Below are 25,529 nucleotides of genomic sequence, written 5' to 3' on the forward strand. Positions count from 1 at the left end.
TCTATAAATTGTTAAAATGATATATTCTAAAACATTGTGCGTGCATGGCCATCAACATCTCACCAAAACTTGTGAAGTGGTCCACTAGCTGAAATAACTGCCCACCCCCTGTTTTACATCATCATTAGCAAACTAGAGAAATATGACCTAGAAGAAACTGCTTCAAGGTAAGTAACAACTGGTTGGGAAAATGTACTCACAAGGTAATTATTAATCACTCAAACCAGGAGGATCTATCAAAGGGATCTCTGTAGAGTCTGTCCTGCATTCAATAATATAAATTTTTTTCATTATGACTTGGGTAAAGGAATAGATAATATGTTTATTAAAATTTGAGGTGATACAAAGCTAGGAGGGGTTGCAGGTATTTTGGAGGATAGAATTGGAATTCAATTTCATCATAAGTAGGAGAAATTGTCTAACATAAGAGGCAATTCAATAAATACAAGCAGAAATCATTGTACTCAGGTAAGAATAATCAATAGTACAAAACAGGCAACAGTTCCACAGAAAAGGACCCAGAGTCATAATGGATCCATTATTGAACATGAGCCAACAATTTAGTGAGAAGTGCCAGTATCATTCTAGAACAACTGCGATTGTGAAATAATTCTTCCAATCTACATAGCACTGGTAAGGCTGAAGCACTGTCCAGTTTTGGGCACTGTACTTCAAGAAGAGATGTGGACTAATTCCAGAGAATGCAGATGAGAGTCACAAATACAATGCCACTCTATGATGGGTAGGGAAAGACTGAAAGAATTTGGCTTGTCCAATATAGAAAGAAGATTGAGGGGAGACATAAAAACAGTGTTCAAATGGTTACCGTAAAGAGTAAGGTATAAACAATTTTCCCTACTTTCATTGGGAAGGGCAAGAAGCATGGGGTTTAAACTACAACTAGGGAGATTTATGGTTCAATATTAAGTCCAGCCTGTCAGCATCAGAGGTGGAGACACTAGCCAGCGGGTCAGTCAGGCTAATCCCACCAGGACCCACACCAATGCTGGTTCACCCATGGTGAAAGGGGTTGACTGAGCACGATCAAACCATGCAGGTGTCACCTACCTGGTTGGCAAGTGGACAGGGTGTAGGGGAGGCGGAGCCCCATTGAACATCGTGCCCGGACAGTGAGTACTACCATCCCCAGGGGCCCTCAGGAAGAGGATCTCCATGGAACCCCTCCCTTTCATTCAATAACACCAAGTCATGGCAGATGAGTTGAGGGGAGGGGCCCCGCATCAGATGGACAGTACATCACTCAACATAGACCCCACCTAAGGTGTCTTTTTGTATCTCACAGTCCAAAAAACTTTAAGAATTATTGTTCTGGGCTGAACTTCTGCATAATGCAATCCAGAGAATTTCATCTAGTGATTCCTGTACAGACCATAAGTAGGGACCTCCCTACTTTGGGGTGGCTGCCTTCCAATTTCATAGTCCCAGTGTGGCATCAGGTGCCATTTTCAGTGCAGTCCCCCACCCCACATCTCTGATGGGCCAGAGGGCCCCAGAAGTCCTGCCCCTCCCTCCCTGGAGACTGATTGATGGCCCCAAACCAGGGCTTGTAAATGTGGCAATTAATGGCCTCCCAGACTTAATCAAGGGATTAAGCCTGCGGAAGCCATTAATTGCCACATTATTAAGCAGTCTAGGTCATGGTTAATGGCTTCTGTGGGTCTGATCAAGCCTGTGGAAGCCATTAACCATGTCTGAGACTGCTTAATAATAACACGGCAATTAATGGCTTCCCTGAGCTGAATCCCCTGCTGAAGTCCAGGGAAGCCATTAATTGCCAAGTTATTATTAAGGAATCTAAGCACCTAATTAATATGTAAAATGAAATATCTTATTGAAATAAAGGAATAGACACCATGAATTGTTACAAATACTAACTATACACTTTATTAACTAATACCAACTGCATACACTTTATTAATACCAATTACATAGATTTTATTAAATAAGGGCAACTAAGCATTTAATCAAACTCTAAACTGAAATATCTTATAAAATAAAGCTGTACTATGTGCAATATGAATTGTAACTAATAACAACTATATATACTTTATTAAAGGACATTATAAGAAGTTTACTGGAACTGAATGCTAACCTTAAGACAGGCAGTTCAGGCTATGTATTAAATGCAGGTATGGTGTACCCAGCCACAGCGGCTGGAGACATTCTCTGCCTACGTGGAGTGAACACTTGTACACACATAGACACGGCACACCTAATGTCCAACAAGTTCATTGGAATGATGAGGCGGCATCTTGCCAGGGTGTAAAGATGTGGGAATCGGTCACAGACAGAGTAGAGTCCCAGAACACAGGCACAGACATAGGCATCTGGCAATCTTTGACAAAGTTCATGTAGGCAGCATGTTCACTGTCATGCTGTTTCCCCCATCCTGGTATTGCTTTCAGTAGCTAAGGGTCACAGCTCAGCAGAGACATCTGATTGGGGTCCAAAATATGAACAGCACTAAGGAAGTGGACAGCCCGCTGTCTGAACTGCAGTGGCAGTGACAGGTCATATCTGTAGTAATGGTTCAGCTTTGCAGCTATTGCCTGGAACAGCTCCCTTCTGCACTGGTTTTTAGGAGGACAGCTTGACAGTTCTTGCAATGCTCTGTCTTCAACCCAGCTTATCAAATCCATCAGCTTGTGTGTGTGGTGGATTGCAGCTACTGGCTTTCAAACCAGGTCAGGAGCTCCATGAACCAGGTGGCACTGTCAGCCACAGATGCCACTTGATCTTAAATATTGCCTTGCCCTAAGAGACCGCAAAGCTACAGCATGCGCTATGTGCTGGGTATGATTTCCAGCTCCTTACTCACAATGTGTTGGTAGTGCTGCATATGCTTGGTGTGGTAATGGACCATGCTGAACTAGGAATTCTATTGTGTGAGCACAGGCTCTGGTGGCAGTGGCGAAGTGACAAATGAATCCTCACTTTGACTGGCAACGGACAGCCTGTACCAGATCTTATGAACTGGAAGGAAGGAAGACACCAGGCTATCCACCTGAGGGAACTGCATGTATCTGGTGTCACTTAGTAGGGACAGAATGTGTGCATTGCAGGTGATATGAACAGTGTTTGGCAGCACTCTTTAGAGCACATTGGAGAAAGCCTTGCACATGTATATGGCCTTGTTAGACAAGAATGCTGAATTCTTGTTAAAGTCTACACCATAGTTGACAATTACCTTTGTGATGACTTGGGATACAGTGGGAAAAAAACGAGACGTGAGGTGGACTGGCTCAGTTTTAAACACAGGCAGGTCCCAGTCAGTCCAGCTCCCCAGTACAAATAAAATGTGCAGCATGTAGTTGTCCTGAGGGTAGGTGGCTTCACCAGCCACAATGGAAAAGAAATGATACGCTGTCAAAGCAGCCTTTGTGGACTCTACATGCAAAGCAATCATTGCAGGAAGATAGTCCTGGTGAAGCTTGTTGGCACATGGAAAACTGCAAGCATTGGGCATGTTTTGTTTCAAATATTCTCTTAACATGGCGTGATCAAGTTTCTTCAGTGAGATGTTAGCCACCACAAAAACCTCCATGAGGGAAAATGCTGCCTCTCGCCTTGCCAAGCTGCTTTCTGTGGTCCTTTCAAACAGGGAGGACACAGTTGCTTGCTTCTTGTCCTGACCTTCAGCCTCTGCATCAGCCTTCTTCTTCACATGTGCCTTGAACTCCAAGCAATGATCCATGCTGGTTTTCCAGGACACATCCAGAGTTAAATTGCAGGCAGTACACAAGCGTTTGCCTCGATCTGCACACAAGTTTCCTGCACGATACTGTCTTGCATGGCCCACCGCTGGAACATATCTGGTGGTCTTGGAAGACTTCTTTGTGCTCATCTTTACTCTCTCAGGCAGAAGCAAGCAGACAGGCTGAAGGAGTCTGCCTGCAGGTGCTTTATAAACTGGCACCAAAACCCTCCTGACTTCTGTGGCTGGCCCCTGACTGGCTCCTGGACTGAGCCAATGTCAGGGGCTCAGCCTCCAATTTGCTTTGCTCCCCACCCCCTTCCCAATGCCTCTTCTCTTTCCCCTGTGCTTCTGGAAGCCAGGGCTTCCCATTTTCTATCTGCAGCTCCCTTCCCCAACAACTTGCCAATTTTGCACTTTTTCACAGGGACCTACTTTTATTTTGCAGTTTCTGCAAAAATCACAAAATCGCCACTTTAGTAGATCCCTATCCATAACTTCTGGCTAAGCAACAGCATACCTTTGAGGGAGACTATCTTTAATTGCTTTAATGTCAAGTGATGGAGAATCTGCCATATCTCTAGCCAAGTTTTTCTCTAGTTAATCGTTAAGTTTTGGGCATACTGTCCAGTTTGAGTTGGGAAAAAGCCTTATGTTTTCCAATGAATTATAAGATGTGAGATGTAGTACTAGTACCTAGCACTTTTGATACATAGAGCACCAGGTTCAAATTTCAGTGTACTTTAATTTCTTGCACTTCAATATTAACAAGTTCTTCAGCAAAATGTTCCTGTATTCTGTTTTTTCTTCTAAAGCATTAAAAAAGTAGCTACAAACTTCAGTGCATCAAAAAAGGAAAAAGCTTGTCTAGAAATTAGGCATTCAACAGATAAACACTGGAAGTGAGCTAGTATTAGGTTTCAATTAGCAATGATTAGTGCTGGCTCCATTAAAAACATCCTATGGTATACACCATGCCATGCTATTATATCAATGAGTCATACAGGATGGAAATGAAATTAAAAGTAATTAGCTATAATTTTGCATCGTATGTCAGTAAGAGAAAGTAAAATGCATTTAGGGCTCCCCTCCAAAAGAGCTTGCTAACTCAATTGGGGTTAGAAATTACTTATTACTTGATTTAAGTTTTCTATTACCAGTTGCCAAGGTAACAAGTTATATTAGAAACAAAATAACGTTATTGTTTTTCCATTAAATGAAAGGCCAACACCACTTACTCATACATTTCAAGTGGTTTCTTTAAAGGATTTACACAGCCTGACTTTAAATGTGGAAGGTTTGTGGATAAAAACTTAACGCTTATGAAAGGTGCTGGCTTGATAACTGAGGAAACTGAAGTCACATTGTTATGCACAAATACAGTGATCCTTATGAAACTGACCAAATGACATGGCCTTGCCAAGATTTTAGCTTCAGCTTTTGTAGAGGGTGTGAGAAAACCCAAGGAAAAAATGTTTGAAATTGCCCTGCCATTTTAGATAATGGCATGAACTCCTTCAATTCTTGCACTTCAAAAGGTACATAACATGACTAAAAGGCCAACAGCACCTTCCTCCACATTGCTGTTCATACTGTATACATAAGCTGCAAAGAACTTCCTACCATCTGCCCACTGCATATGATCTCCCTTCCTGATTCCTTCCCAAAGTTTGCTTACAGTGATATCTGAGACATGCTGTCACTGGGTCTATATGTGAGACTTGCTACATGATTTTCCCTAAAACTTATACCCTGGCCATGGGGCTGACTGCTTGATTATTTCAATCATTAAATTCACTGCTTCTAAAAATGTGATCACCGCTAGCTCTTTCTGACTGCAGTTTGCTGGATCCCAGTATTTAAGAACAGGTAATTGTTAGCACACCTGCTCAATTTCCACCAGCAAACTACCAGTCTTTAATCCTGACAAAAAACTACAGCATAGTTTAGTTCAATGTCTCAAAAGAATCTGAAGGCAAACATGCATCTGAGCTTTGATCTTGTTAGTGTGCATCACTTCCAACTTAAACATTCATCTGACTTTGCCCTAACAGTCTTGGAAAGACAATGTTCTACCAAAGTTCACTGTAGTCCAGCAATTGTAGACTTTACCAAGAGGCAAACAGGTTTTGCGTAGGGCCTGCTAGCAGCAAAAATATGGGCAGTTATTCTAGGTTCTAGGATTGAAGTAGTGTCTCAGGTGAGAACGTGTCTTTTGGAGAGGGGCAGGGTTGTCAGTTAGGGAACAGATCTCTCCCAGGTCTTAGGATGGGCAAGCCTCACTGACTGTTTCTAGTCTCCATTAACTGAGTAAGAAGAGCTCCTCTGCCAATGGGGGGAGGAGATCTGGTGGCCTGCCTAGTACATCTGTTTGTCCAGTCAGGGCTCCAGTCTGCCACTAGGTAACAAGCTGCCTCAAGAAAACATGATTTGCAGATAATAGATTTTATCATTTCCATATCTTGTCTGACATAACATAACTGTACCTCATTCCTAGCTTTGATTTGTTTCACTTGATTCTGGCTCCTTTTTTTTAAAAACGTGAAAAGTGCAGTTGAATGGCCTAATGATGAAATGAACCTTATACAGTAAATCACATCTGCATTATTATTTCTCAAATGCGTGAGTACTACTTTAAATCAAGCTACTTTTATTTTAGTGTCTTTCATTTTATAAGTGCTTTGCTGCAGAGCTTTCTATTAGGCAAAGTGTTTTTAAGTGAGTCTTAAATAATTTAAATACATCTTTTCTGATATATCTCCCTTTCTAGGCAGAATTTTGTCAATTTTATGTCTTTTTAAAAAGAAAAAAGCACAGCAAATTCTTTATTTATCTCACAGCTTTATAAAAGCAAGAGAAAATGGGCAAAAAGAAATATCCTGTATATTTAGATGCAGGCACATACTGGCAAAGATTTATAATGTTTTGATTTGTCTTGTTTCTACCTCTTCCAACTTGAATGAAGTCAGGAATGAAACACAAAAAGGAAATAATTCTCAGTTTGAATAAACAGGAAAGATTATGTTGCATTTGTTGGAGCCCCACTATTTTCTCATCCTTTCTGAGCCAGGCTCCTCTATCATCTCAGTTCTGCCTTTCCTCCCTCCTCAAGCTCTCATACTAAATTTTTTCATCATTGTGGATCATTTAAAGTGTTTGGTTGGTTGTTTTTTGTTTTTTTTTTTTAATGCTGTGACATTCACCAGCACAGTCCTGCAGAGGTAACTGGAAACGGTAAGTGTCTGTTTATGGGGCTTACAGGTCATTGTAGGATTTCATTGTGGGAAGAAAAGACTGTTCCTTGCCTTGAAGTCCATCTACAGAATGGAAAAGAGATTCAGAATGTCTACCCAGAAGACCTCTAAGGTGGTCAAGGAAGACGTATGCCCTTGCACTGCCTTTCTGGTGGTCTTCCATGTTGGAAAGAATTTTGTGACAGGCTCCTTTATCAGAAACAGGCCCCTCTTCAAGACCGAGGTGGCACCACAGCCCAACTCCCTCCCAATCCAACAATTCCTGGACATGTTTTTATAGGGAAAAGAGAGAACAATGCCACAGCAGTCCCTCTGAGTTGCCAGGATTTTGCCCTCAGAGGACAGTTTGACCCAAACTCTGTAAGTTATTCCCAAATGATAGTGGCCAAAATTTTAGTTAGGAGCATATTTGCATCTGAATTCTCTTGGCCTTAGCCTGTAAGGAAAAATTTAATGTGTTAATTATTCCTCTCACCAGTAAGGAATATATGGGTAAAATATGGTAAAAGTTCTCTGAACCCCAGCTCCACAGCCCTGCAGCTGTACAAGGGCATGCCAGGATGTAAAAAGACACACAGATATTTATATTCTGATAAACAGCAGATGCAAATAAACTGTGAGACTTATGCAAGAGATTTTTTTTGTCACATGTAAGAGTATACTTACATACTCATATGATACTACTGTTGGATTTAGATAAGAAAGCAATGCAGTTTCTGAAGTAATTGTACAAGTTGTACATACATGTAGTTTAAAGGCAAGAGAGTGACAAACAAATAGGAAAATGCCTAGAAACTTTACAGGGTTATTATTAGTCTCTGCATTTAAGATTTTGCATACACAGTGCACTCAGATGTTATACTCACATTGTGGCCTGGGCTGTATCAAACTCACCTTCTGGCCCAGGCTAGATCTGGACCTTAGGGATCCTTGCAAACCAGACCCAGCCTAGGGCACAGGCTGGTGGCAGAAGACATTGCAACGATGGTGACAGCTACTGTTGAGGTGGTGGAGCAAGCAGCAGCAGGCTAGGCAGGTATTTCCTCATGGTACAGGCACGCAAGCAACACAAGGACAATTGCAGACTGTAGCCACATTCCTTGCTTGTCTCCCTACTGCAGCCATGTCCACTGGGGCCCCATGCCCACTGGTAGGTTACTGGGCTGGATGGAGCAACTCTGCAGGCCACATCTGATCCATGGGGCCATGTTTAACATTACTGGCTTACACCAATATACATCAAGAACCACCAGTGATACAGTGACAAACCAGCATTATAGGGAATTGTAATAGAGAGCCAGAGGCTCCCTAAGTGGAAAGTGCAGTGGGCTATATTTGCTGTATGGGGCTACAGCAGAGGGTGGGTTCGCCATTAAGCTAAATGGAAATACCTGTGGGTGGCTAAGAAGCCACCTGACCAGAAGGGGCAGTGCTTAGAGGCATATAAAACCAGTGCCTAGAGCAAGGAAGGCAGTCTGGTGCCAAGAGATACCAGGCCTGGGGCCCTGAAGCTGAGGTCTGAGGCAGTGGACTTCGGATGAGGGAGCACAGCCAGAGAAAGGAGGCCAGTGCTGGGAAGGCTGAAGCCCCAAGAAAGGTTTGAGGCATCAGGGGGATAAGTCTTGTGGTAGGGCTGGGGCAGTCCCACTGAGTTACCTCTACAAGGCATGGGCATGGCTATAGGGGTAGACAGAGGCCACAATTATTGCCTCTAAAGTGACCTATGTCCTAAAGCATAGATAAGGTCAGAAGGACTATTATTTAGCACCAGAGGGGTGCAACAGATGCTAGCTAGGCACACAGGGCAAAAGATAGCAGAAGGACTGAGCTTGCTTTGGGACCCTGAGGCAGCCTCTCTAAGTATTACAAAATACATCAAAGGGTGGCAGGCAAGGTAGAAAAGGGAGTTGTCACATGCATACCATAATGGTGGCATCGATGCGTGAGGCACCAAGATGGCCAACCCCGCCCTTCTTCCTCGCAACCATCACAAAAGGGTAAAACAAACGCTGCCATACCACTACTTTCATTATCAGAGCATCACCAACATAGGTGAGGCCAGCTAGTCTGCAACGCCAAATAAGGCCGGGACACAGAACCCTGAGAGGTAATAGGTGAAAACAGCCAGCTCACCGTTGAGCGCGTCACCTGAGTGATATAAGGGAGCACACAGCCGCACCCAAGCGAGGTCATTCATCACCCGCTTTGATTATCACAAAGGACGCTAGCCTGATCACCTAGCTTCTGCCTCCTGTTTGCGATTAGCAACCGCCAAATGCCTCTTCATTGCCGGCCCGACATGATTAACAGTCTACTTCTCTGCATCTTGTTTCTCTCCTCAACACTCACTGTGAGTAAATAAACCTCTACCTTCAACTACTCTCCATCTCCGTGACTATCACCTCACCGCCAGTCTTTGTGGGCGACGTGAGCTGGACTCACGTTAACCGTCCCATAGAGAGCTAATCGGCCCTTCTAGCCCCGCCGTTCTGGTCCCTTGCGCTGCGATTGGACAGCAGCATGACAGGAGTGTACTCCAAGGAGCTGGAGTTTGACAGGAGTTGCTTGGCCACCTGGGAGTATCATGGCCAACCCTAGGGTCTGGTCATGCTATGGGAATAATATTAGTGTGAGAAGAAAAACAAGTGTCCTGATTCTAATGACAGGGTTCAATTTGTTGATTATGGTAGCACAAAAAGGGGGTATTTCCAATTTTCCTCTAGTTTGCACTGCAAAACTCACTGTACCATGCCACTAGATGTCTCATTCTTTGTACAACACACATACTCTTTTGAAATTGACATTTGATTTAAAGGTCCCTTTCAGTGACACTAAAACAAATGGCCTAATAGTTTCGGGCTCCAAATTATATATGGCTCAATTTTTCATGTGGTTTCATCAATGTAAAATCAGATGAAATGTTACTGAGGGCAAAGAGCTCTGCCACCACTTAAGTGGTATAAATGAGAAGATGCATGGGCCTCTAACATTTTGTAGTAATTAATGTATTATCAAAAATGAGTTTATTATACATTATTAATTATTTAATACATTATGGACATGCTAAAAACCATGACTTTACACATTCTGTTTCTTAGGTCCCTGGCACATGTTACATGTATGGTGCAAGTACTATGGTTAATTAATTACGATAAATAGTAACAGTGCTACACATACAGCTGCTTTATGGTGCCATGAAATGGTAAACCAGCCACAAAGATACTCCACAAAATGTGGAATGTCTGTGGTTTATTTGTATGGCGCTATAATTGGCATGTGTAGCACCCCAATGACAAAAGTGGGCTGAAGGGGGAAGCAGAGATCCAAAGTTAAGTGAGCAGGGGAGTTGAGGGGCTCCCCCTGCTGGAAACCTGGGGACCCCCATCCCCAGCAGCCTTTCCCGCCTTTCCCCACAGCTCACTGTGGGAACATTTAGCAGCTGGAAGATGGTCAGCTTTTGGCTGTTCATCACTTGTAGGTATCACTTCAGTTCCCTCTGATCCTAATCAAGACTTTTCAGTCTCTCTGTCTTCCTCTCCATCAAATCAATTCACTTTCTTCTGTTGCAGTACCCCACCCCTTTGTTAAATGATCTTGAAGCCTTGGTGCTGTTCAACAGCTTTGTGGATACTAGCACCATGAAATCTGGAACAGGGCAAACCCTGACTTGCTATGAATGGATTTTAGGTGCATCTTGAGATCTGGAAAATTGAATAAAGCTTGGTGAAACCTGAAATGTCCTCAACATTAGTAAGCAGGCACTAGTTAGAGAATCCTTATCATTTCATCATTTAATTTCTCCTCCGTATTTGGAACTCACAGAGATATGAATATATTGCTTGCACCATCACTAAATATTGGCATTGATGGTGTCTCCTATTGGTTTTGTGCCAATAGCAATTGTACGATGGTCAACATATATATTTTCTCAAACAAAAATGGGCTACCTAGTTATGAAAATGGCAAAAGCATTCCAAAGAGACCAACAACAGAAAAATACTGAAAAGACCATACTTACTATATGTCGTGCTGCAAATACTCCATCAACTATTGCACAACAGAAAGCTGCCACCACTCCAAAGCTGATAAAAACGATAGATGCCACTAACTAGAAAGGGAAAGGAAGGTTTAATTATTTGTCAGACATAATCCTCTAAATACAACTATTAAATATATTTTTCTGGCAATCTAGAATGGTATTTTTCATTTGTGTCATCAAGTATAATCATTTCCTTTGTACCACTGCAGAAAAAGTCTTCCTACTATCTGCACTTCAGAACAAACATACAATCTAATCTGTTGAAAGAAGCTTCAATCATTCTATTAAAAATGAAGTATGCAGTAAAAGCTATTAAATTCAATAATCGTTTTTCTTAAATAAACGGTATTAAATAAACCAGCACTGGTCTCTGCGGGAAACATGGCAAAAAGCCACAGTCCTGTTGGCTCAAATAAATCAGTAAATCTTTGAGGCAGCAATTCACCTGCATAAACAGAGAACCAGCTTGTCAATTCTTAGAAAGCTTCTCCAGTCTAATCAGTTTATGATCCATTATCTCAAAGAATAATCTTAGGGTTAATGTTATATTATATACTTTGCTTCTCTTCATGGTTTCCAAGATTTTCCAGACTAGTTCCTCATTTCTTTTGGAAGTAAAAAAACCGAAAAAACCTTTTCCAAATGTTTATACTTGTTCTGAGTACCATCAAATACCACAACTATGAATTAACCCAATATACTACAATCATTTACAGCATCCCATTTATATATAAATGTGACTTCACAGTAGTTTTTAATTATAGAAATGGAAATGTAGGCAAGTCCAGTAAACAACGAGAGATGTGAATGACAGGTAGCTAGCAGAGAAACAAAGAGGATAACAGAAGGAATGATGGTTGTTTGAGCATAGTCAATCTTATGGATTACTAACGTCAATTATTTACATTAAAATTTTTCTTCAACATTTCTTCTCCCTTCACCTCAGTGATACAAACTTATACTAGCTGCTTACATCCTTTACACACTATAAGTAGCAGTCTGACTGAAAGGGGCTCACACTACATCAAAATAAGCATGTACAGGATCTGGTTTTGCAGAAGCAGGAATTAATAGATTCTCTCACTCATATGGAACCCACCAAAGAAAAAATCCTTGAACATTCCCTCCTCCCCACCCATTATAGAAGTTGCTCTCAGTGAGTGAGTCTACACAAGGCACTTTACTGCACAGTAGTATATTTTACTATTCAGTAACTGCTATGCTTACTGCACTGTAAATGATGCTACTCGTGAGTAAATTTGCTACCTGTAAATGCAAGTAGCAAATTTACTCACGAGTAGTAACTGCACAGTAACACATGTAGACACCAACTGGGAGCAAATTTGCTCCCGGTCAGCCCTGCTACTAAAGGGTTAGCCTGAGGCTGGCCCCAGGGCTCTGAGCCTGGAAGCCTCTCCTACTCCAGGGCTGGGCCAGTTCTATGGCAGCCCCAGGCCCTCAAAAACCTTCAGCCATTTCAAGCCCTGGGACAAACGCAGGCATCTGAGGCCACTCCAGGTCCCTGCATCCCCCTGGGCAGGCCGCAGTCTAGCTGTACCAGCCTGCCTACACCTTGTGCTGCTACCTGGCACCGCAGTGCCATGTGGCTGCTAGGCCCATGCTGTCCAGGCCTACAGCCTGCTGCAGGCTCCTGGCCAACCCAGACCCAGATGAAGGCAGCTCCTGGCCACTGGGGCTAGCTCCAGTTGCCTGCAACGAACCCCCAGCAGCCTGTCTGGAGCCTGCAGGTGATGTGGAGCATTGCCTGACCGCACAGCTGCAAGTCCCATGCCATGTCCCTGGGCTGGGTGCTGCAGGCTACTGCCCAGGCCCAGCAACACAGGGACAGCTTAGTGGAGGCTCACCTTGGCATCACCAATGCCAGCGCCCACCACCCGTGGTCCCAGCTGGTTGCATGAGGAAACTGGCACTGTGGAGTGAGGCGGAAGTCCAGTCCCAATTTATGCGAGGTGGGCATTCCAACACCCATGTGTATGAGGGGCTGTCAGACCAGATGCAGGAGCATAGGCATGGCCAGTCAGCATGGCAGTGTCACAGTGGGTCACCATCAGCAACCACAATCACTGGTCGGGGAGTGCTAACAAGTCCATGCCCTTTATGCAGTAATTGACAGAAATCCTTGTGCACTGGGACCCAGGCCTCAGCCATGCCATGTACAGCATCATGGGCAGCCTGCCCAAGCACCTGCCCTGGCATCCATGGTGATACGTCATCAGGGGAGGGTCCTCTCAGGGTGCCAGCAGCCCGTCCCACCAAGCTCCCCACCTATAGCCTCAATCAGCAACTTTGGGAGCCCAGGCCAGTGCCTTGCCTGACAACTCTGCATCCTCAGCCCCAGCCATGAAGTATAGCCAGCCATGTCACCGCCAGCTGCCAGCAATGCCAGCTTCTCCCCGGGGGGAGTGGGGGCCTGCCTGCACGCGCACCTGCACACCAAGGCATGCCATCCAAACAGTCTGCCTGGAGCTGTATGCCATCACCACCAACTGGGAATGAGTGGAGCCACTGGCTACACCAGCCCCAGCCATGTGGTAAGGCCCACACTGGCGGGGGGAGGGAGGGCCTTCCCCACCCCGGCCCCTGCCACCCCTCCACACCTAACACAACTGCATTCCCCTGGCCCCTCGGTTTCCTCCCCCGCCCCCCACCCCACCCACAGCATGCAGAGAGGTGAAAGACAGTGCAAAACTTTACTGAGCAGCTAGGCAGGCACATGCCAAGGAATGCATCAATGGATGCTGAGGAAAGTGTCAATGTCATGATGTCCTCTGTGACTGCAGGGGGCAAGGACATGTAGCACAGCCACAGATAGCCCTCCAGGTGGCAGGAGAGGTTGTAGGGCAGCCCAGGCTTGTCCCCTGCACTGCTGAAGCTCAGGGTCCTGTGCCAGTTGCTGGGGCATCACGGCGATCAGCAGCAGTAGAGCATAGTGAATCAGGTACCACTTAGTCCATGCAAACAGCTCCTCACACAGTGCCTGTGACATGTTCAACAGGGGCATGCTTGCCGGCACTGAGGTTAGGGGTGCTGGTCCTGAGGCGCCTCCCCAAAGCAGCCCCCCATGGGGAGGGCAGGGGTACAGGCAGCTCCTTATCCCAGTCATCCAGGAGCCCCATGCCCCACAAGCCCAGGTACCAAAAGCTTGGTGGGAGCACAAAGGAGCAGCTCTCCTGCAGGAGGAGAGGTGAGCAGCAGGTCTGGAACCATGGCAGTAGTTGCCAAGAGGCTGGCCTACCTTACCCTGGGAACGGGGCAGGGAAGGCAGGCTGCCTGTGGCCAGCACCCAGCAGCCCACCTTCCCCTGAGGAGCAAGCAGGGAAAGAGGGTTCCACCAGCAACTGCTTGGGCCCAGGCCTGGCCAGTCAACTTACCACGGTCCCTGGGCACCTGTGCATGCCAGACCCCCGATCTAAATCTGGGCAGTGCACAGCCCTTGGTACAGAGCATCTTAGCTCAGAAATATTGCAAACTCTCACAAACCACTTCTTTCTCCTGGCTCTGCAGGCCCTGCAGCAGCATGCAGGGGAGAGGCTGCAGTTGGCAGCTGGGATGTGAGCTCAGAGTCTCCACCACCCACAGCCGGGGCCCTGTAGATGCACCAGCTCTGTAGGAGGACCACCCAGCATTGCACCAGGATTGCTTCTCCTGAACCAGCTGGTGATGGCATTGGAGGACCATCTTGTGGATGCACAGGTCTGGCAGGAGGAGGACATGACAGGTGGAGAATGTGGCCTGTGAGGACATACAGGACCGGCATAAGCAGGCATGGGACTGGGCAGACGGGATTTCTGAGCACAGCATCTGGCCCTGGAGTGTGAGCAGGTGGAGGACATGCAAGAAAAGACCTCAGTCCTCAGTAGGGCAGCGCATGCTATGGACAATGACCACTGAGGGCTGGACACAGTCACGTTTGTGCCACCTGCTACCTAGCCTCCAACCATAGCCCTGCCTACCCCCTGGCAGCCACCTGCTGCCCAGCACAAGCCCCCCCATAGGCCTGGGTGGAGGTCCAGCACTGCTTCCACTAGCCAGGAGCCCCTGCCCCAGAACCTGCCCCCAGGAGAGCTACAGTGGGGAGTGCAGGAGATGGTCAGCCAATGCCTGTTACATGTGGTGCCCTAGTTCCTGGGGATGGATGTGTGGTTCACTCAGGGCCTAAGTGGGGCAGCATTCATGTTTGTGAAGGTGCCCCAGTGGTCAATGGAGCACAACAGGGTGAAAGCCCCTCCAGCTATAAAGGGGTGGTCACCATGGGGTAGGCAAGTGACAGGAATGTGTGTCCTGTCCAGAGTCCCCATGCTCTGAGGGAATCCCAGGGCATTGAACCCTGCCACCACTGCCAGGGGTTCATGCACCCAGAACACCATGTGCCCCAACATGTCCAAAATGACCTCCCCAGCAGTGGTCTTGCCTACCCCAAAGAGATGGCCCACATAGCAGAGACTAGCAGGCATGGCCAGCTTGAGCAGGGTGAAAGCTAGCTGGGTAGCTGCAGGGAGGGGTGGCTAAACGGTGGTGTCCTGCCACTCCAGGTGTAGCCAGAACTGCTCCAGGAGCTCCTAGAAGGTGGCCCATGGTCATCCAGAATGCCTCCAGCTACTGGTCATTGTTCCATGTCTGCTGTATGATGTGCAGATACCAGTCCTGGCTGGCCTCGCAGGGCCAGAGATGGTGGAGTTGGTGGCTGAAAAGGATGAGGGCAGACCCAACAGTAGTGTCCATCAGCTCATTGTTGGCATCCCTGCCAGGGTCTGTCCATCTGGATGTGGTCCGGGCAGCAGCTGCGCAGCAACGGTCACCCTGGAATGGAATATTGCGGCCAGGGAGGCAGTTGCTGTAAGTCGGGGAGCCAGGAGGCCACAGATGGTTGTAGTCCAGCTGGCAGTCAGCACAGTGGGCCAGCAGGGTCAGCACAATGGCCAGAAGGTAATTAATTGGTGGGGCAATCACCAAGAAGGATTACACCTCCGTTGCTCACGATTGCAGGGGGATAGTTAGGAAGGCTAAGGCAGAACTAGGGCTGGCGACCAGAATTAAGGATAACAAAAAGTCCTTTTTCAAATACATAGGGAGTAAGAAGAAAGCACCAGGTAATGTGGGGCCCCTACAAAATAGGCTTGGCAATCTGGTGATTGCAGCAAAGGAAAAAGCTGATCTCTTTAATGAGTTCTTTGCCTCCATATTTCTGAGCAGGGACTGAGACAATTCCTCCACTAGGATTATGGACAGGCTCAGGGGACACGACACCATCCCTAGGGTCAGGAATGATGTAGTTAAGGAACTCTTGGAGGGGCTGGACAAGTTTAAATCAGCAGGTCTGGATGCTCTTCATATGAGGGTACTGAGGGAATTGGTAGAGGACATAGCAGGACCCCAGGCATGGCTGTATGGACACTCATGGAGCTTGGGCCAGGTCCCAGATGACTGGAAAAGGAACAATGTGGTCCCCATTTACAAGAATGGGAGAAAGGAGGACCTGGGTAACTATAGGCCAGTCAGTCTCACCTTGGGCCTTGGAAAGACCTTTGAGAAAATTATCAAGGAGCACATCTGCGGGGGTCCAGCATGGGAAGTAATGCTAAGGGGCAACCAACACAGGTGCATTGCAGGCAGATCCTGCCTGACTAACCTTGTTTCCTTTTACGACCAGGTCAGAGTCCTTGGATGTAGGTGATGAGGTGGATATCGTCTACCTGGACTTCAAGAAGGTCTTTGACACTGTTTCTCACCCCATTCTCATAAAAAAGTAGGCAACTGTGGCACTGATGTCTACACCGTCAGATGGGTGGCAAATTGGCTTTATGGTCGCACCCAGAGAGTGGTAATGGACAGGTCATTTTTGACTTGGAGGGATGTGGGCAGTGGAGTTCCTCAGGGCTCGGTCCTCAGGCCTGTGCTATTCAACATCTTTATCAGTGACTTGGAGGTGGGCGTGGAAAGCATGCTGTCCAAATTTGCTGATGACACAAAGATGTGGGGAGAAGTGGGCACACTGGAGGGGAGGGACAGAATCCAACTAGATCTAGACAGGTTACAGAGGTGGATGAGAATAGGATGGGCTTCAACACAGACGAGTGCAAGGTGCTGCATCTAGGGAGAAGGAACCTGCAGCATACCTATAGGCTGGGGAACACCCTTCCCAACAACACAGTGGCTGAAAGGGATCACTGTTGACTCCAGGATGGATATGAGCCACCAATGCGAGGAAGCAGTCTGTAAGGCTAACTGCACCTTGTCGTGCACCTACTGAGACATCACAAGCAGGTCCAGGGAGGTGATCCTTCCCCTCTTGTGCGGCACTGGTCAGGTCACAGTTGGAGTACTGTGTCTACTTCTGGGCACCACACTTCAAGAGGGATGTGGAAAACATGGAGAGGGTCCAGAGGAGGGCCACTCACATGGTCGGGGGCAACAGGCCAGGCCCTACAAAGATAGACTAAAGGGCCTATCTATGCAGCCTGCACAAGAGAACAGTGAGAGGGGATCTTATGGCCATCTATAAACTCACCAAGGGGGACTAGCGGAAAATGGGTGAGGCTCTGTTCCCCCAGGCACCACCTGGGATAACAAGGAATAATATCCACAAATTGATTGAGAGCAGGTTCAGGCTAGATATCACAAAGCATTACTTTATGGTTAGGGCTGCCAGGCTCTGGAATGGGCTCCCGAGGGAGGTGGTGCTCTCTTCTACCTTGGGGGTCTTCAAGAAGAGGCTGGATAGATATCTGGCTGATGTGTTATGACCCCAGCACTCATTCCTGCCCAGGGCAGGGGGTCAGACTTGATGATCTGTTCAGGTCCCTTCCGACCCTAGAAACTATAAAGGAGCCCAGGACACTGGTCATGGTTGCCAGGGGAGGGGCTGGAGCAACCATGGTGTGGGAAGGTAGAGGCAGTGGGGAGAGATCTGCTGAATGCTGCCCCTGAGCTGTGCACACTGTTTCTGGCCAAGAAAGTAGCTGGCCAGGGAGCAGAGAGTGGGCCTGCCTTTCAAGATGGCTGCTGGCAGTTGCAACAAAAGCCACATGCTCCCCACAGTGGCACAGAGACACAGGAAGTGGCACCAGTTTGTTGCTAAGAACAGCAAATTTGCTGCCAAATCTCTGCATGTCTTCCTGCCTGGGAACATTTACTTGCAAGTAGTTTACTTGCAAGTAAACTGATCTCGACTCATATGCACATGTAGATGCATCCAGTAACAGCAAGGATCAGGCAAAGCCATTCAATTAGGATGGCTAGGATCTAGAACCAACTTCCAAGAGAAGTGGTGCTGGCTCCTACCCTGGGGGTCTAAGACAAGGCTAGCTGAACACCTTGCTGGGGTCGTTTTACCCCAGTACTCTTTCCTGCCATGGCAGGGGGTCGGATTCGATCTGCTCAGCTCCCTTCCGACACTACTAATTATGAAACTATGAAACTCTTTTTCTTACCATCCTCTGTCCTCTTCCAAGTCCATTTATTAGCCTAAATCTAAACTGTGTGGTGAGCAAGCTGGAGGAGATCACACTGGTGTAAAAATGGTGGAGCAATTTGTCTTCCTGTGAGAATTACATTGCTTAGTGTGTTTAATTGTTAGCAGAGGATAGGCAACAACTTGATAATTCTACTCTTACATTCGACTAGTAAAGGGCTCAATAATTTATATTTCCTTCCTTAAGAGCCTAACTTACCTCTTTCAAGACCACTGTTACAACTCTTGGGTAGTGTTGGCCCTTGCCTGCCATCTGGTGAAGGTGAGGCTAGGGATGCTTTCCAGTGCTGAACTCTCTTCCAATTTAGAGGACTTATCTCCTCAGAGACCAGTGAATTTCCACATAAACACAATCTGAATTTGATTTACATTTCTCACCTACCTAACCTTCTTTCTTTGTACTTGAGACTTTAAGTTACAAAACATAATCTTAAAATGTATTTTATGATGGCTTAATTTTCATTTACAGTTAGTTGTTTTTTAAAGTTATAATTAAAGAGTAGCTACTGGAATATGTTTAAAAAAAAAAAAAAGGAAAAAAAGGAATCTCTCCAGAATCAATAAAATAGCAGCCTTAACATGTAGTTCCATCACTGAATTTTTAAAATGCCTGTTATTTGCTATACTGACATCAACCTCTCTTTCAAAAACACATGATATACCCAAGAAACATGCAGAGCTGAATTACCAAATTGGCCCCTAAAACTGCACCAGCACATTCTGCATTATATATGCATCAGAATGACTAAAAACCTATATTTGCATGTCCAAATACTGGTTTCACATACAGAAAATGTATTAGTCTATCATCACAGGCCTTTTTTTTAAATGACCTTCCCTGTCTGCATTTAACATTTTATTTCTTTTTAAAACACATGTTATTTGCTTGTTTTGGTGATCTAATAATCTTCCACCACATTCTGCCATCCTATCATTATGTTAATACATACAGCTTATTTTTTAAATGTTTTAAACAGTTGGCACGTAAAGAAACAAATGGGTCCTTGCTTAATGACTGATTTTTAAGCACCTGTAAGTAATTACTACATCAGACTCAGAGGAGTCAGAGTAAATTGGACACTTCAGGCAAAAGCTGTTTTTCCAAGTCAAATATATTTTCCTTAGGGCAGGCCTATGCTATCACTTAAGTCAAACTATAAAGTCAGTGGGGGTGTCTACATGCGTAGTATTATTGCACAGTAACTAGGGCAACTTATGCCGAATTGGGCATAAATTTTCTACCTGCATAATGCAAATTTATGCCCAAATCGGCATAAGTCCGAATTTATGCCCCAGTAGTTACCGCACTGTAAGCCACATGTAGATGCCTTCCCTTGCAGTAACCCTGTTTGTGTGGACTGACTTGGGACTAACTTGCATCCCAAGTCAGCCCACACACAGTACTGCCTGCATGTGTAGACACTGGTATAAAAAGCCATGTACTGTGCAGTAAGTTACTGCACAGCAGATGCATGTGTAGAAATGCCCACTGTGCACACACATAACCCGGCCTGTTCTGCACTTTCTGTGTTTTAATCTTTTTTCCCTTTGATTCTTGGCATATCCCATACTCCTCTACTGGTTCCTCTTTATCTATCTTACCTGTTCTTTCTCCTAGCCTCTTCTGGAAACTCTGATGAACAGTCAATAGGAAAATGTAAACTAGGTTTGTTTTGACTTATTCATCAAATCTACTGCACTTTAGTGCTTTAATTTAAAAAACAAAAACAAAAACAAAAAGAGCTTAATATATAATAACAGTTGCCTACAAAAATTCAGTGCTGTTATTTATACAAAGCCTTTGTATCCTGAGGAATAACAAAACACTCTATAATTAGAATCCTAACAAAGATGCTGTTTTTTGATTAATACAACCACAAAAAGTACATTTAAAAGCCAACTGTTCACTTTATGGGCACCTATAACTTAATTTATTTTTTAAAACTGCTCTGTAACAAATGCCTTAAAGAGTATCAAGCTTCATCCAAGAGCAAAGTATTGCAGACATGCCAAACCTGTTAAAGAGAGAAGTTAGATATTATAGCTTGCCAACCCCTTAACTAAAGCAGTATTTATGGGCACAGTATGGCAGCACCACTCAGAAAAATGTGTGCTGTGGAATTATCTAATTATAACCTTGGATGGATAAGCATCTATCTGGATGTTTTGGGAATAAGGAATCCTGGATCTGTACAAGGAATTGGATTAGATGACCCATGAGGTCCCTTCCTGAGTTGGGGCAGGCAATTATTTGGGCCCATGGGCCACAGAGGCTGTTCTGGGAAGCTGCCATAGGCCAGTCAGCACCCCCCACCTCCACAACAGCCCAGAGCCTGCACAGCAAGCGGCTCCTCCCCACCACTGCCAACAGCGCCCAGCCATCGCTGCTTATTATGGGCAGCTGGATCTAGAGCAGGTGTTGGGGACTAGGGTCAGGGCTGCATACATAGGTCCTGGCTGGTCCAGAGCTGGTCCTCTCCAGCTGGAGCAAGTCTGGAATAGATGCAGGGTGGGCCAAGGCTAGGGCTGGGGCTGGAGCTGGGGCTGTGAACTTAGGTCCCCACCAGTCTCTATGGGGTTGGGGCCAGTGGCAGCAGCAACTGGAAGGAGCCACCACCACCTGGGCTGCCTAGAAATGGAGTCCAGCCATGGAACCACCCCAGCCCAGCTGTGTGCCTGGGTGTGGTGGGACACACCACAGGCTGGATGGTGCCTGAGCCAGGCTGGACCAAAGGAAACCACTATAAGCTGCACGAAGTGCCTCTGTGGGCTGGATCTGGCCTTCAGGCTATATTTTTTTTCCACCCCTGCTCCAAGTTCTGCATTATGAAATACATATGCGTTCAGCAAAGTTGTACCACTCTTTAAAATTATAATTCTCAAGAAGTCACAAGAATGTTCTGCTTTAAAGTTATGCCCATGGCTTCCAAACAACATTACTCTACCTACTGTTTCGTTCCTCAAAAACTCATGGGGCTATAATTAAAGCGTATTCTAATTATGTATGGGATGCTGGACTGCACTGTTACAATGCAAGTACATTTGCTAAGATGCTAAATCTCTTTATTTAAAAAACAACGACAGTTAAAATCCCAAATCAAGGCCCCTGGCAGATATTGAAACAATGGAGGAATTTCATACTGCATTCCAAACACCATACCTCCCGCCATGCCAGATGTGCTGTGTCAGATGTGCACCACTCCTGTGCTGCTCCCAGCCCAATCCTGCAGATCAAGTTGGGGATGGCTTTGTCCTGGACCCAGAACTGCCCAGCCCTCTCCAGGTCCCAGGGCTGCTGGGGCCAGGGCTAACAATCAGCAGATTGTTGGACTAACTCTGACTTCCAGGTGGGTTTGAAACCCTGGGCTGCTGAGGATGGGTCTGACAATCAGATTGTTGAAACAAGCACTGACAGCCCCAGGTCAGTTCAAGACCCCAGCTGACTTCCTTAGCAAATGTCCTGCATTGATTTTGCCAGTCTCAGGCTCAGTTTGAGAACCAGGCGTTGTTGGTGCTGGGTCTGACAATCAGCTGATTGCTGGCCAAGCCCCGGGACAGCACAGCTGCATGTGTGGGAGCTGCAGGGGAAGGCAGGAAAGGCAAAGCAGGTTTGCCATTTTATGGAGCCATAAATCAGCCAAATATGTAGCACAGTTACTATATATTAATCATATCATAACTGTAACGTGTGCCAGGGGCCCAAGTCGATCTTGTAAGATAGTTCTATCTGGTTTTTCAAGCCACAGCAGTCCATCAAACAATTAGTGTACTTATCCAGGTGCTATCAAATTGCTTATCTGAACTCAGAATGAATTTACTGGAAATTGACCTTGAGCTGCCTTTCCTATTTCACACATGAGGAATTTATTGATGATTTACACTCCAAAAAAATCAATGCTTTACCCTCCTGAGATTGCTTAAATCATCTAACAAGATTTTGCTAACCTTTTAGCTTCATCGTTTCAATACCAAGCACATCTATAAGACACATACACAAAGATGTACAGTAAATTGAGATTAGGAAAGAAACCATGGGGTTGATTTTGCAGCACTTACAGACATTCGTTACCATTTACTCAAGCAATTTCATGGAATTCAATAAAATTGTCAGCCAGATTCTACCACACGTGCTCGTGATGACAACAGTTTGGTCAGTGAGTGTCCCATTGACATAAGTGGAACAACTGATGGAGTAAAATAACACCAGGTGTAACCCAGGGTATCAGAATGAGGTGCTCCTTTAGCTGGGTTGTTCAAATTCATTCAAATTTATATAAAAAACTATTCAAAAAACAATAAAAGAAACTGAAATATGAACACAAAGGATATTGTAAAATCATAGATTAATATTCTCTCTCAAACTCTGCTTTTTCTTAATGCGTGTGGGAGGAAAAAAGTCAAACTGTACAATGAATTACTTAAAAAATATGTGGCTAGACAGTTACAAGAAGTGTTATTTTAATTTCAAAAGCTTCTTGTCATGATGAGCGGATGACTACAAGAGGTGTGATGTTACAGTGCATTTCAATTGTCAGTCACTGGGAATGACAGTGCACCAGTAAACAAACACAGAAGAATTTCTTTTCTGTGGCCATCATCGCAAAATGCAGGTCTATAACAAGGAAAACAGTAGTTTTAAAAAAATACTCCTGATTCAGATCAAGTACATTACTTCATATACAGGTTTAATACAAGTATTTTTTAGAATGCCTTTTAATGTTTTATTCAGTAAACAGCTTTGCTGTCTCTGTTGTTCTGCTATTGTCCTGAGCTGCTCCACCTCTGTTATCACTGGAACAAATTTATTACAGAAGTAGATCAATAGATATGATGTGAAATGTAATTGTATAAAGAGCAGAATCCTGAGCTTAAGAACCAATACCAAGAATGTATACTATATCTTGGAGAGCTGTTAGAAAAGGTCTTGGGCCCCAAGTGCCCTTCTTCAGGTACTTGATGCCCAAAAGTAGGGGTGTACCAACAGAGATTTTTCGGGGCTGAAACTGATGGCCGATTTTTATCGAGCCATATCAGCCAATACCAATCTGATTGCCGATACGTGGTTCAGCAGCATGAAGAGCAGCGTCTGGCTGGTAAGTCTGTTGTGGTGGAAGGGGCGAGGAAAGTGGGGCGGGGGGAGGCAGACCAAAGCCCCTGCGGTGAGGGAGGGAGTGGAGCTAGCACTGGGGCTGGCACTGCAGAGCCAGGGTGGGGGGCGGGGCAGAGCCACGGCTTGTCCAGAGAAGCACAGAGAGGGGCAAGGGGTGTGCCCCCTGGATCTGGGTATGGGGTGAAGGTAGGCTGCCCCGTGGGCTTGGGCCGGGGGTGGAGTCGGCCTCTTCCTGGTGAGGGGGGCGGCTGGGCCAGGCTGTGCACAGGGTGGGCAGCAGTGGTGCTGGGACAGGGGGCTATAGCAAATTTTGGGGTGGCTGTAGCCTACCCCATAGCCCCCCTCCCAGTGCTGTCACTGCCGCCCACCCCTTGCACAGCCTGGCCCAGCTCCCCCACCAGGAAAAGCCTGGCACCATCCCTGGCCACAGCCTGCAGTTGCAGCCCGTACTCACCCCATGTGCAGATCCAGGGGGCACACCCCATCCCATACCCCCTGGAGTGTGTGCAGTGGTGGGAACCACCCTTCCCTTCCCTGCACCCCCTGGATGAGCCATGGTTCTGTCCCATCCCCTGACCCTGCTGGACAGCATCTTTCCCTGCCCCAGCCCAACTCCCTCCCTCACTGCTGGGGCCTCAGTCTGTCCCCTCCTTCCCCCACAACAGCCTCACCAACCGGAGGCCGCTGTCCACGCTGCCAGGCTGCACTCCTGGCTGCCTGCGTGCTGTGCTGCGGGTACGCACATGTATTTTGGCATTTATCAGTGACATTATCAGCCACATCAGCCAAAAAAGCCAATTGTGGACAACGTCAATTTTCCTTTTATCGGTGCCAATACGATATGGGACCAACGTATCGGTGCACCTCAACCCAAAAGTTTGTCCAACATCTCTCTAAAATATAGTACACATTCTTGGTATTGGTTAGTCCACAGTTAGTCCAATAAAAGATATCACAAAAAATACTTGCCTCTCAAACATTTCCTAGACCATCATGGATACAACAACACTCCTACTACAATTTGAAGATTTATAGATTGGAAACAGCAGAGGAAGTGCGAGACCTTACTGTGTTGACTGATCACAGGATGGCCAGGAGTAAGCAGCAAAATTTGGCCATGAAAAAGGCTAATGCGATACTAAGAGATATTAGGTATTTTTTAATAGAACGTGGGAGGTACTAGTACCATTACAAAAGGCATTGGGGCAAGATCCATTTAGAATGTTGTGTATAGGTCTACTCCCTGATAGTTAAGGAAGAAGAATTAAACTGAAGCAGTTGCAGGAAACAACTCCTAGGGTAAGGGGAATAGGGAATATACCTTAGCAGAGGTGACTGATAAGTTTGGCTTTTTTTGCTTAGCAGAATGAAGGTTGATTTCTCCATATCTGAAGTATGAATGTCAGAGAAAGCGATAAGGTATTCAAGTTAAAGGAAAATACCTGTAGAAGTTCAAATGGGTACATGAAGACATTTAGACTGGAAATTAGAAGAAGGTTTCTAACCATTAGGGAAGTGAAGCCCTGGATTTGTCTTCCAGATTAAACAGGAGGAGTAAAGAATCTGAACTGCTTCAGGACAGAGCTTGATAAATTTTATGGAGGGGACAGTATGTCAGGGTAAGGATGTTCTCAAAGTAAAAATAAGATATGCGATATGAGGCTTCCAGGTTCTGATGTGCTGAAAGGGAAGGAGCTCCCCCAACCCAACAGATGTTCACCTGTTGGGTTGGGGCAGGGGGAGGGGGAGCTGCAGCCTGCCTGCACCAGCCCTGGCTAGTGGTGGGGGTGCGGGGGTGCTCCAGAAGCCTCCAAGAAGGCTGCTGAACCATCCCTATCCCCATCCCTGTCCCCTGCCCACTGGTGCTGCCAGGTGGGGTTTGCTGCCTGGCTGGAGCTGGAGGTGGGGCTAGGAATGGA

The 25,529-nt window shown here is 45.9% G+C and overlaps 1 protein-coding gene across 1 annotated transcript in view; it reads right to left on the reverse strand.

Moving 5' to 3' along the window:
• The window catches only part of TMEM255B (transmembrane protein 255B), a 131,399-nt gene that overhangs the window by 66,933 nt on the left and 38,937 nt on the right, over positions 1–25,529 (reverse strand). The window contains exon 3 of the mRNA XM_019528484.1: positions 10,988–11,077. Within this exon, the coding sequence (XP_019384029.1) occupies positions 10,988–11,077 (90 nt within the window). The remainder of the gene's footprint in view (positions 1–10,987; positions 11,078–25,529) is intronic.

The sequence above is a fragment of the Crocodylus porosus genome, unplaced genomic scaffold, assembly GCF_001723895.1.
Source record: "Crocodylus porosus isolate Cpor-Errol unplaced genomic scaffold, CroPor_comp1, whole genome shotgun sequence".
Lineage (NCBI taxonomy): Eukaryota > Metazoa > Chordata > Crocodylia > Crocodylidae > Crocodylus > Crocodylus porosus.